Below are 13,976 nucleotides of genomic sequence, written 5' to 3' on the forward strand. Positions count from 1 at the left end.
CCAAGGATAGGTTCTGAACAGGAATCAATCTTATCCTCTAATGATCCTTCTGGAAAAATCCCACGTTGCACATTATGTGGCTGGCGCCGCAGGGTGCCTTTGATGTTTGGATCCTTTGGGGTTATTATCTGCTGTCGTAACTGAAGTGTAAATTGAAAACACTTTAAACAGAAGCCTAAAAGTAAGTACAATTTCAACTCCTTTATTTGAAATGGTCATTTAATTAGTTTTGTTTGTATGGTACTGTTGGTACGTACAGTCGGGGTCAAAGGTCTTGAACACTTAGCAATATCTGGCATCTACTTGTGAGTTATACATATATGATTGGGATATACTAATAACACTACTTGTCATCACACATTATGCGTGAACCACAAAATGGGATAAAATTCTCCTTAATACCCAAGATCTTCGGGTACTTACATGCCAGATACTGTCAAGTGTTCAAGACTTTTGACCCCGACTGTACATGTATTAGAGGCACAATTTTGGGAAAGAAATACGAAAATGGCATTTGTACTTGTCAAGAAATCCTCTGTGTATCTACCTCTTAAGTGAAGAGTGTAGAAATGATGTAGATAAATTAAAGAGTCAGCTGAAGTTATGACTACAAGTGATGGGTGAGTTGATCCTCTTAAAACTCCTAATAATGTTACCATAATGATTAACATCCATTATAGAAGAAGACCAACAATCCAAATGACCCATTAACGTGTAATATCAAAATTTATAAGAAAACAAACAAGAAATATGAACAAAGCGCTGTGTAGCAACCAGGAAACTTGTAAACAAAACACCAAGTACTGCAACTCTATTAATACACAGTTTATTATTATTATTATTATTATTATATACAATACAGGTAAAAGAAATTACTGTCTCCAGAATGAATGGCTCCCTGTCCTGGCCGCAAAAATGCCAGAAACTTTAAAAGTACTCTTAGACATCCTTGGGTACATCTAGGGTGTCAAATGCAAATAATCGAGGTCCGTGAATTTTAAGGCCATGCTGTACCAAGAGTATTGTATGAATTTTAAAAATTTTTATTATCCAACTCACCCGTTTCTTGTGTGATTATCCATACCTACCACATTCATACTTATCTCCCACGTACAGTCCACACAGACTGGTGGCCTCACTGTGTCCATTGCTCCCCCACCTCCTTAAACATACAAACCAGGCAATTAATCGGTGGTCAGCCAACTTACCTTCTTGTGGCTTCTGCCATTCTCATGAGTGTAGAAGGGATCATAGGATGACAAATCCTTGGAGCATACCTGTTAAGAAGGTAAAATTCTATTAGCTAAGCAAGGGATTTAATAAATAAGGTGTACACCCACTAAAAAATTATTCGGCACCCATGTCATATTGTATCAAGACATAAGGGTGCCAAATAATTTTTAGTGGGTGTACAGCACAGTCTAAATTAGTAATAGTAACAGGAGATAGATTATTGGAAGTAAAGTACAGCCAATAAAAAATTATTCGGCAACCTTACGTCTTGATACAATATGACACGGGTGCCGAATAATTTTTTAGTGGGTGTACAACAGCTTCATAGATAACTGTACCTTATTGCAACCATTTCTAATCCTTTACTACGTCTTATAATAACAGAACTCCCGATTCCATGTTCTCATTTTTTTACTTAATTAAATAATACCTCAAGAAAAGTACATAAATGGATGGCCATTCAATAAACAATATTCATTCCTTAAACCTCTTGAAACTTTACAATGGGTCTTCCCATAACAATTGTCTTTCAAACATGATTAATACTAAAATAATATTTACTGTGCTGACAAATAATATTTATAACAACTGAAGCATGTACAGTCATACAATTTTATGGGCACGGGTATACACCATCACTCATCATCCACTGCTCGGAGAGTCTGTCGCTACCTAGGAAGCACACAAAGAAACGAACAATACCTGTTACCTCCTGTCTGTCCTGGAAACTAGCCTTATAAAGTATTAATATTGAAAAGTGAGTGGAATCTCCAACTAAAGCAGTAGGGTGTTCAATGAGCCCACTATCAGCTTCATAAGATCAACCTAGGATGATGACTCACTCATTAAAGAGCCTAAGGAATATAGTAGTTGGTGAGAAAACAAGTAAGAAGATATGGCTGAGTGAACAACTTTCCTTGCTAAGAACTAGGCCTACAACTGTCACTTTTCCCATAATAGCTGAAACCCTAAAGAATTCCATTAACTCTTTGAAGGGAATTTGTAAGTATGGTGATACAGTACAAACACTCTTCTCTATGAAGTATGCAAGGGATTTGGCAAAGAAGAATTTTTCACAATTTTGGTATGTAAAAAATCTTCTTCTGAATGTTTATTTGGAATAACTAATACAATGCTGAAAGATATAAGCAAGAGAGCTTACATATCACAGTCCTGACACCCAATTCCTAACAACAATCTTTTCTACTGGTTGTCCATTGAAAATTCTTGAGAAAACCTTCCCTGGATTATAGAACTGACATGTTTAAAATTTTATGTAGGCTGAGGAGCTTACAACTGATAACCCTTCCAGGGGTAGATCCAGGAATATCAGAGTGTCCAAGAAGTTGTCAGGGTGGGTGTAACAGCACCTTTGTTTTGTATAAATATTCACCCAAGTGAATAACACCAACTTATTCACCAAGTTATTCAACAATGACTCAACCTGTTGACAATTATAATAATAATAATAATAATAATTAACAGTTTATTGAAAGAGCTTGGCAGCCAGAAGGCTGAAAATATAAAGTTACATATTTGGGGAATGGGTTTCGAATTACAAATAATATACAAGTAACGATTATACACGGCTAAGCGCAGGTCAGCTGATTTATCAAATAGCCGGCTCACTCTCTCGCCTCTCTCACGCCCAGAGGAGGAAGCAGAACCTTACCACTTGATCATGGAAGAACACGTAACTCAAGGGCTCTCAAAGTGCATTCACAACACTTCCCTGCAGAGAATTCATAATTTATTCTCTCAAAACAGATCTGTGTATATATTTGCTTCAACAATAAAGTAAAAGCAGCAAGAAGTGTTTACATCAAGCCCTGCCACTTAAAGAGTTCTAGAACTTAATTAAAACAATTAATGTGATACCAAAACAGCAATCACGTGGGAAACATGGCGAGCACACCCAGCTGGGAGGGCTTTTGGGGGAGGGATGCTGTAAGCCCCCAGATTATTTTTAATCTGACCAATTTCATGGGCATTTTGAGGCCATTTTGAGCCATGTGCACTTGATATTAGAAAGTATTCTGAGGTCAATAGTAATTACTTATTACCATACAAAAATACCTCGGTACAATACTGTATTAAAGAAAAGTATTGGAATTTTATAATGAAAGAGGGGGGGGGGGTCACCCGGCTCCCCTGGACCCCCCTGCCTTCAGAGAAGACACACCAGCGTGGACCTCATAAGGACATTTGAATTCCTAAAAGGGTCAAAAGATGAAAGCATAGATAAATTTTTCAAGATAATAAGTGTCATAAAACAAGAGGTTACAGCTTCAAGTTTGCCAAATTGTAATGCAGAATGAATACTGTATGAGAAAGTACATCTTCCCACAGAGGGCAGTAGACCTGTGGAGCAGTCTACCAGCTGAAGTTGTGGAAACAAAAACAGATTTGGGCTTCAAAATAACACAGGACAAAACTATCAAGACCACTGGTCTCCTCCCTCACCATAGCCACCTCTAGTTGTGGCCTTGAGGTAAAATTAGATGGATAGGTTTAAGGATTACATCAAGGTTTAGAATCAAGACTATATGTAATTCACAAGTCAACTAGTGAAAGGCTTCAGTCATAAATAAAATGAAAGTAGAATGATAGGAGATAAGTTGGCACTAATGAGTAACTAGATATAGCCACAATTACATTATTAATGGTGAAACTTGTATAATGACTGTTACCTGACAGTGGATAATGAGACGAGTGCCATTCTGGTTATTTTGGTAGTCAACTTCATATTTGTTCCCTTCTATCGAGTTGAAGAGCAAATCTGGAAACAGAGTCATAAAGTTAAATATGGAACTATTGTACAGTGATACTGTATCTCCATTAGCCGGAACAATTGGTACAGAGCACTTCCGGGAATGAGAGATTTCCGGGTAACGAGACGACTCTCTCAAAGCTGGAAAAAATCCCTCATCCCTGAATATTCGGGGTAACGGACATATTTTCTTGGAAGTTCCGGAGATTTTGCATTACATCATCTCTCAAACCCGGAAAGAAATCCCCCATCACCGGAATTTTCTGGGTACAGGTACTGGGAAAATTTTATCCGAATTTTCCAGGATGAAGCATTATTTCATCTCTCAAAGCCGGAAAAATAATATCCCCCACCCCAGAATTTTTTTCTCGGAATTTCCGGAAAATGAGCCTCATTTTCACCTCTCAAACCCGGAAAAAACTCCCCCATCCCCAAAATTTTCTGGGTACTGAGAAAATTTTATCAGAATTTTCCAGAAAATTTCCGCACCGGAAAATCATTCCCAAAGCCAGAGTTTTTGGGAAAATTCCGGCTTTGTGAACGATTTTCCTAGAAAAATTTCAATTCCGGCTATCGGAGAGTTCCGGTTAAGAGGGATTCCGGCGAACAGAGATATTTCTGTGTTAACATTACTGTAGTATTAATTTATGATAACCAATTTCCAATATCAATGTCAATGTACATCACTTAAATAAAATGGAAGAACTAAATTGTTATAAAGTTTATTGAATATTTCTAAATCTTTATTTTATAAAGCTATTTATCTTTTTTCATGCTTTATCTGAGCGTTAATCTTCCACATTAGCTCCGGACCTCCCTTATCTTTTTTATTCAACCTTTTCTTTCATTGTCCTGTTCTAAATACAATAGTTTTTCTCATAGCTTTTACCCCCCCCCCCCACCAAAAAAAAATCCCTTCTACAGTATGCTTTAACACACTGTACAAGGTGTCTCAAAAACTGTACACACACACACACACTGACTTACAGATTTTCATGGTGGTCACATTTATTTATTTATTTTTTATTTATGTATTTATTTTTTTTTTTAAGGGGAATAACACACCCGGGAACAGGTCACTGACCCACATCAGGCCTGGGGGGCGAAAATATTATAATTATAATTATAATTATAATTATAATTATAATAATAATAGTAATAATAATAATAATAATAATAATAATAATAATAATAATAATAATAATAATAATAATAATAATAACTATTATTATTATTATCATTATTACTATAATTAATAAAATTAATAACAGAATTATAAATATAAAAATAATAATAATAATAATAATAATAATAATAATAACCATAAATAAATACAAAAATGATAAATATAAATCAAGAGTGAGAATTGATATACATTATGTATGTTGTGTTGTCAAAGTAAGAGAAACAAATGAGACCCTGCAATTGTTTGTAAATGAGGCAGAAAGTCAGATCATCAACCTGGGACTTGGTCACATATGGCAGCAGGGTCTACCATTAGACAACAAATTATGCTTCCAATAGGTATCTTCCCAGGCGGTAGTACCTCCCTGTTTGGTAGCTGCCTACTACCTAATGTATTGTACTGTGTTACAACAGCAACATTGTCCACACTTGTGGGATACCTCGCACATCAACAAGTGAGGACAATGTCTTTGTTGTTGCGATTGACACAATATTCTGTAAGGCAGCGTGTGTGTGTACATTTGTTTTGAGACACCCTATAAAGTACAGTAGTATTTACATAATTATTCAAAAATCTAATTCTGTTGATTTTTTTACTTCTCATTACAGGTAGTGTATCAGCTTTTCCAAATTACCTCATAACTTATACAGGACAACTTAGTGTTCCCACTTAAACAAAAGGCTTAAAATTTATTACAAAATAACACTCACTTACCAATAGCTTCCTGTAGTTTGGAACAATTGTCATAATCAAAATCAACAGTCCAAAAGTCTTTTAACCGAGTATCTGTCTCCATTATGTCTTCTGCTTCTGCCTGTAAGTAAAAAGGAAGAATTTGATTTATTTATTTAATTTTATTTTTTAATTCCTAGGACAGATCTATGGAAGGGAAGTGGGGGGTGGAGGGGGGATCACTTTTGAAGTTTTATTAATCTTCAAATTTTTTCTTTTATACAGTATAATGTTTACAACATAAAACACTGTGGGTAGTCATGGTAATGTGTGGATGTTTCATATGTGACATTTAAATTCTAACTGCCAAAAGTGGACCTCCTTTATTTCTTCTACTTGGATGGGTGACTGCCTGTCCCTAAGAACATCAGATACTGCTGGCATAAGGACTCTACTAGAAACAAGCATGTCATGGCTTTGTTAGCTGTCAAGGGTGCATCCAAAGAAGTTTCCTGGATGCCGGAAGCCCCCCTTGACCAGGAACCTGACCTCACCTCGTGGAAATTCTACCACCACGGGCCGGCCACTCAATTGACCTCACCTCGGCCATGCACTTAGTCAAGGAACCTCAGTTGAGTCTAAGCTGTCAGCGCAGATACATCTACTCTTGGTCTTCTTATCTATATTAATTTACAGCTTGTTGTTTATTTTTAATTTGAATTGTGAGAGAGAAGATTAGACACCTGAGTCCTCAGCAGTGTCTAAGGCTATGTCTGGAAGACAGCATCTCAACTTTCATGGAAGGGCATCCCAAACGTGCATATGCCTTTGAGGAGGCTGTCCTGCAGACCCAACCTAAATCAAGGAAACACAAGCTGAAAAACCTGTATCATACACATTGGGTGCAATGCCTACATGCCCTAGAAACCTTTGTAGAGTTACCTGCCTTGGTAGTGGCCAGCAAGGAAAACATTGTGGAGACTAGTTCTGGCAACTGGCCCACACACTCACTCAGGCACTGCTCCTCGCCATCACCAGCACAGACTTCATTGTTTCCCTGGTGATCACCAACAATGCACTATCCTACCTGAAAGGTGTGACCACAAGCCTTCAAGCAGAGGCCAAGGACATAGTTGAGGCCAGCAGCGAAATTGACTGTGTGAAAGCAGCACTACAAGACGTCCGAAACAACATGGATGATCACTACACTGAATGGTTTTGTCAGGCAGAACAGCTCTGTGAGGCTGTAGGTGTTAAACCTTCCACGCCCAAACACTGCAAACGCCAAAGACACAGAGACATCACGTCAGCTGATGGATCAACTGAATACTACAAGAGAACGGAGGCCATTCCACACCTAGACCATCTCCTGGCAGAGCTAGAGATGAGGTTTATCCCCCTGCACCAGAAGGCCTTCTAGGGACTCTGCATCATCCCATCCATCTTGGTAACTCTGACACCAGCAGAGGGCAACAGAAGAATACAAGAGCTGAATGACCTCTACTGGGAGGACCTGCCATCTCCTGGTAGCATCAAGAGTGAGGGACACACCTGGAGTGTCAGGTGAGAGAAAAAAGCCAAAGACCAGGACCTCACCAGCCTTCCAACTACACTGACCACCACCCTCTCTCAGACACCAGGTTCCTAGTTCCCCAATGTGAGGTCCCTGCTCATTATCCTGTGCACCCAGAGAACAACAACATGCTCTGCTAAAATATCTTTCAGTGGACTGAAAAGACTAAAAACACCAATCAGGTCAACAATGAGGAACAAGAGACTGACAAACTACTGCAGATGCACTGAGATATAACCAGTGGACATAAACCAAACAATTGACACATTTACACAGCAAAATCGTAAGAGAATGAAATATGCAAATATACTTGCTGAAAAGAAAAGGATCTGCTTTACATGGGCCAGTAGGCCTTCTGAAGAATTCTGAATTCTTATGTCATTATGTTTTACAGTATTTATGTACACATTAATTTACTGCAATAAAAATGTGGTACACACTATATAATTATGTATTCAGCTCAATAAATTCATGTATTTTATGTTTCTGCAATTAAATAAACCCCTGAACCCCTGTAGATAGAACTGTTTCTCAAGTGTTAGTGCTCTGAAGTCAAGCATGTTAGTTCCTCACCTCGCTCAAATACTGTACTTGGAAACTGCCCTTACCCAATTAATGACTTTTTTTCCTGTAAGAACACTATACAGTACAGGTTGACAACCCTTTATCCGAAATTCCGAAAACCGAAAAGCTCTAAAAACCGAAAGTTTTTTCGTGGGGCAATATTTATTTATTTATTTATTTATTTATTTATTTATTTATTTATTTTTTTAACAGGGATTATTAGCCCACCCAGGCACAGATCACTGACCCATATAGGGGCCTGGGGGGCAAAAATGTAATAGTAATAATAATAATTATTCATAGTAAATAAATTTTTTAATAAAAATACACCAAAATAAAATAATAATGATTACAATAATAATAATAATAATAAAATATAATAATAAAATTAATAATAATAATAATAACAACAATACTGTAATAATAAAATAATAATAATACAGTAAAGAAATACAAGAATGAAAAAAAGATCAAAAGTCAGAAACATGACCTAGACCTATGAATTATTATTATTATTATAATTTTTATTATATTTTCGACCCCCAGGCCCCAATGTAGGTCAGTGATCTATGCCCGGGTGGGCTAATACACATTAAAAAAAAAAAACCTAACCATTCTGAAAACCGAAAAATTCCGAAAACCGAATTGCCTCTGGCCCCAAGGATTTCGGATAAAGGATTGTCAACCTGTACCATACAATTTTATTTTTGGTCATATCATATTTTCCACAGTTGTTCTTTGGATGATATAAACAAATAAAAACGATACTATAGTTTTTCTTTTAATCATAAATCACCAAAACAGTAGTGGGCAGGGCATGAAAGATGAAGGAAATTGTCGGGGTAAAAAAGGCAGCAAATAATTATCATATGACACCAATTTCATGTCTCTACAAAACAATAAACGACAAGACCCTCATATTGGGGGTTTTAGTACTATCTATACTGGCTTAATTTCTTTTCATGTTATAGGCTTCAGTTTTCAGATTCGTAAGTTGATCGGGTGCGTAAATACCTTACCCTTTATTTTTTATTTTGGCGTAATTATATACAGTAGTATATTGTAGTTGGATTCATATCCCCTATTATGAGTTTGGATACATTTCCAATTTCTTTGGAATATAATTGGTGAATAAGTGAACTATATGTTCCTATACTTATTGTTTTCCCCAAGAAACAAAACAAGCTCGTCATCTTGAATTTAAGTACTGTACCTGTATGTCGTTATGGCATCCTGTGTGGTTTGTTCTTTACTGTTTCACAAGTTATCTGTGCTTGTAGAGGATGTAGACTGTTTCCAAGAGTTCCTCTGTCAACAAGGACTAGTTGGCAGGTTGTGCAAGTGTTCAAAATGCATCAGAAAACTGACAGCAAAGAAGAAATATGTGTTTCAGCGCATGAACTGATAAACGTAAAATTACACCATGCTGCTCCAAGAAAGTTGCTTTCAATGGTACCAGATATCAAAGTAAGTTCTTTCTGCTCAATATGCCTGAGGGTCCGGTTAGGAAGTTAGGTAAGGTTATGTAGGTTAGGTCAGGTTCTGTGCACTGTCGTTTCCATTTTCGTGTTTAGTATCATGCAAATAGTATCTCCAAAAATTTTGGTTCAATTACCTAAGTTATTTCTACTGCTAACCGTGTTCTCTACCACTACCAAAATTAAATACCGCAACTTAATGAAGTGTACCCTCATCTTCCCTTGTCCTCTTTCTAACCACCATAATGTGCAGTATTTCATTATATAATAAATATCTTCAAGACGTCAAATATTAACACAAGATACAGGTCCCTTAACGGTGACATCTATCTCACCAAAACATTCCGTAACCAGTGATTCTTAAATGTTTTTCCTCCTTGCCTCACTACAAGCTGGCCTCATAAATTTTCATGGAGATAGCGAGAATGGTTGTGTTATAACCAACATTATCCTCACTTGTGGGAGACCTCACACATCAACAAGTGAGGACAATGGTGGAGTTGTAATACAAACATTCATGTGATATCCTCAAAATTCTGTAAGGTAGTGTGCACAGTACAGTATGTAGGGAGGTACTGTTCATACTTGTAATAACTTACCCGAGTCATCCTGTATTGACTTTTATGGTGTTTGCCCGGTGCCATGACTGCTGTTTATGTAGGATATACGACCTGAAAAGATAAAAATAAAAATATCTTATAAAGTCATACAGAAAAGAAGAAGAAAAGGAAGCATTGTCATTAAACACAAAAGTAGAGATACAGTTAACCCCCATAATGTATTGAATGTATTAGCAGCAGCTGCTAAAACAGTGTTATCAATATCTATGTTACCTTATCTTAGTCCCAAAGAAAAATGTCACCAACCAAGAATTCCCTTAAAAAAAAGATGGACATTGATACTCAGTTTCAATATTTAGTAACACGAAAGAATAATAATTTCAGATAATATATAAAAGTCGAGTAATCTTCACTTATTATATCATATAGTAAATAATAAAACTTAAATTCTTATACGTCTAGTACAGTAATAACTTCTCACAAGACAGATACCACTAAAATCTTTTCCCAACTTGAAAATTGATTACAGACACTAGTGAACTTCTCTCACTTGTCAAAGAATCATAATGTTCAGCACTTTGGTTGCCACCCAAACAATTTTGAGAATTTTATGGTTGCAATCAGTAGTTTTGACAATTCTAAAATACTATTCTTCTATGCCATTTCTGTCGCAATCTGTTAATCAATCAGAGCTCGGTAAATTATGTATAAGCGAGGTAATTAACATTTTATTTGTTGGTTTGTTAAGCAATCAGAGCCGGTATAGTGTGTTGGACAGGTTAGGTTATTGTTGACAAATTAATTATACTGTATATACAGTACACACTGTATTCCTCACTGGAAAGTGCGTCAACTCTGTTGTTTTGAAAATGTGAACAGTGTCGGCTGCTATCATTGTTTTTGTTATCATTGTTTGCTCTGTTTTTGTGACTGTGAAGTGAGCAGAGTGTAACTTTGAAAATGTCTGTGTGGGAGTCAGAGTGACGTCTCCACTCCACCTACAAGAGACCCCTTAGCCTCGAAGTGGACATGTGATGATGACCAGACTTATCCAATATGAAGTGGTGTGTTGTTTAATTGTTTTGTACTGATGGTAGTATTGTAGGAAATTTTTTATCAGTGATACACGTGTGTCTGGGGACTGGCTGGGAATGCATCCCATTTAACCCCATGTTATAATGCTCCATCATATCTCTGGGGTTACCTGTACTGTATTAAATTCTATGCATGATTGGCTGTGCTCAGTGGTTCAGTAATGCTAAAAGTTGACAATGACAATTTGTTTCATTCAATGGAGTCATTTACTGTCAGCAATATGTCCTGAACACATCACCTGCAACACACAGTAGGAAACAAAATTGTGGTCTTAGTTTCACTGATTGATTGATATCATTGGGAATTAAACACGTGTAAAACAAAATCTGAATCAAAACAAACATGAAGGGGTGTTGGTGGTACAACAGTAAGACACATATCTCTCTCAACTGTCCTGGGTCAGATGTGAGAAAAGTGTTACCTAGTGACACTACCAAACATCACAGGTTTCCTCCGAGTACTCTGGTTTTCTCCTGTACTAACACTGGACATTAATGGTCATAACAAAGTAGCAATGAACAGATCAATTGCCTGAATAGCTAGTGAGCTGTTAAGTGACAAAATAACTTCTTACTTACCTCAACAATATCCTAAAAATGACAAGGATTTGCTTTGTAATATTAGTTTGGTGATTTTGTGCTATACATTATTTCACACACAAACAATAACTTACCAGCTACTGCTACAATACAGTATGTTATTTATTGAACATAAGATGAACCAGCTTAACCTAACCCATACTAGGAGGGGGGTTAGATTAGATAGGTAAGTTAAGTTAGGTAGTTTAGATTAGGTAGTTTAAGTTAGGTGGGTAGGTTAGGTAGTTTAGGTTAGGTAGATTAAATAGGTTAGGTAAGTTCATCTTATCTTAGATAAATAATATGAGGTAACCATAGCTGGTAAGTTGTTCCTATGCTGGGTGGACCTAAGTTAGTGTTCAGGACGAAATCATTGACCACAATGATACACACTGAACTGTATTACAAATATGACAAATCTTTGTCGTAGTTTGTGCAAATGTGTTAAAAGAGGTTATTTCTAAATTAAACCTAACTTTAGTTGATATGAAAAACAAGCAGCAGAAGTATTGTTAGAAGACCTCACCAACCTAACCTTACCTAACTCCCTAGCGGAGGGCTCTGTCCCGTGGACCCCCAAGCATATTAAGCAGTATAGTATACTGTACTATTTTGATATCTGGGAACAATGAAAGGAACTTTATTGAAGTGTCATGGTGTAATTTTAAATTTTTTGTGGAAGTGAGAGTACAAAGCATAATTTTAGTCATATTATCAGTTTTTCACCGTGTATTACCCCGAAGTATCACTCATCCTTCATGACACCTGCCCACTACAGGCTATTAATGAACACATAGAGAAATACTACAAGGTTAAGTTAGATATACAAATTTTGTTTTACCGATGGTTTTAATGTGTTTTTTAACGATTTGGACCTTTATATTTGTCGGAAATCACACAGGTTGGAATACAGGGATGTAAAATATGAACAAAATCGAACTCCTTCTGGTGGTTTCCTCATGAATTACCTTATTGACCTTTGACCCTTCCTACCCCAACAATCTTGATCTTACCAAAGCAAAGGAATAATGTGGAATTGAAAGTAAATATAAAAAACCTAGCCTAAAAAAACAAGAACCTTATCAGGGAGAGTATGTCAAGTATTTCAGGCCATATACCTCACAAACTATAACACAGTACTCAATCGAACATCTAACGAGAACAAATCACATCAATATTACCTGTACTTGGTGAAACTGAATAAAGTTTCAGGTTTTAATCTTCAAGGGACTGAGTGATAAACATCCCTTTACAGGCAGGTAGATGTTGTTGACGTTACCAGTGACCAGTGTTTCAGTATAACCACGAACACCACTACGGACCCATTTGTTTTTATAATATAATAAAAATGTAACATGAGAATGAATTAAAGTTTATTAATTCTATTTGTGGGATTTTGTGGCATTATCCATTTATGGTATTAGTTCTTGGGTTAAGGTCTCCCAAAACAAAAGAAAAAACCTTCAGGGCAAGTAAATATTTTTTTTTACTGGGAATAGCCCACCCGAGCACAGGTCATCGACCCTAAGTGCCACAACGAGGCCTGGGGGCGAAAAAATGAGAGTAAAAATAAATTAAAAATGCCGGAAAACCAGTTTTTTTTAAGTGAGACAGTTTGTAAGAGTATGGAAACACAGAAGGACTCAGGTATCATAAGGACTCATAAAGCCATACGGAGAAGCCGCTGAATGGCGGCAATAGCCTTACGTGTGATTAACACATCTCTCCTTCACAAGTTCCGAGACCGACTGATAATACTGAGTATATTACTCACTGAGTGTCTACCTCCCTATATTCGACAGAGATAGAGAGTTGCCTCTGTCACGCACTGTTGGCAAGTACTGGGCATGCACCGGCTCCTGAATGTACCTGAACCTGCTCCAGTGTTGGTCAAGTCTTGTCTTGAAAGAGCTCACACTCGGTGCAGTCGCAACACTTTCTGGTAGATTGTTCCAAGAGTTTACAACCCTCACTCCGAAAAAGTTTGCCCTCACAGTTTTCTGGACTTGCGGCTTCTTCAATCTTGAGCTGTGACCCCTTGTGGGGCGAGCGTCCGCCAGCTCCAAGTAAGGACACTCGACTGAGTAGTGCCCCTTGAGATGCTTATACACCTCAATTATGTCACCCCTTGCCCGTCTGTAGTATAAGCTAGGCAAGTTCAGGCGCTCCAATCTCTCAGGGAAGCTGAGGTGCCGAAGTGCAGGCACCAGTCTGGTGGCCCTCCTTTGAACATTTTCAACCAACTGACAGTCCCTAGCATATCTCGG

The 13,976-nt window shown here is 37.2% G+C and overlaps 1 protein-coding gene across 1 annotated transcript in view; it reads right to left on the bottom strand.

Moving 5' to 3' along the window:
- LOC121853155 overlaps window positions 1–13,035 on the bottom strand; it is a 29,770-nt gene extending 16,735 nt beyond the window's left edge. The window contains exons 1-6 of the mRNA XM_042347113.1: window positions 12,891–13,035; window positions 10,076–10,147; window positions 5,904–6,003; window positions 3,924–4,012; window positions 1,209–1,277; window positions 2–140 (exon numbers count right to left, since the gene is read on the bottom strand). Coding sequence (XP_042203047.1) covers window positions 2–140; window positions 1,209–1,277; window positions 3,924–4,012; window positions 5,904–6,003; window positions 10,076–10,120 — 442 coding nt within the window. The 5' untranslated portion in view covers window positions 10,121–10,147; window positions 12,891–13,035. The remainder of the gene's footprint in view (window position 1; window positions 141–1,208; window positions 1,278–3,923; window positions 4,013–5,903; window positions 6,004–10,075; window positions 10,148–12,890) is intronic.
- Window positions 13,036–13,976: the final 941 nt, after the last annotated feature.

Source organism: Homarus americanus, unplaced genomic scaffold (assembly GCF_018991925.1).
Source record: "Homarus americanus isolate GMGI-L3 unplaced genomic scaffold, GMGI_Hamer_2.0 scaffold32871, whole genome shotgun sequence".
In the NCBI taxonomy this organism is placed as follows: Eukaryota; Metazoa; Arthropoda; class Malacostraca; order Decapoda; family Nephropidae; genus Homarus; species Homarus americanus.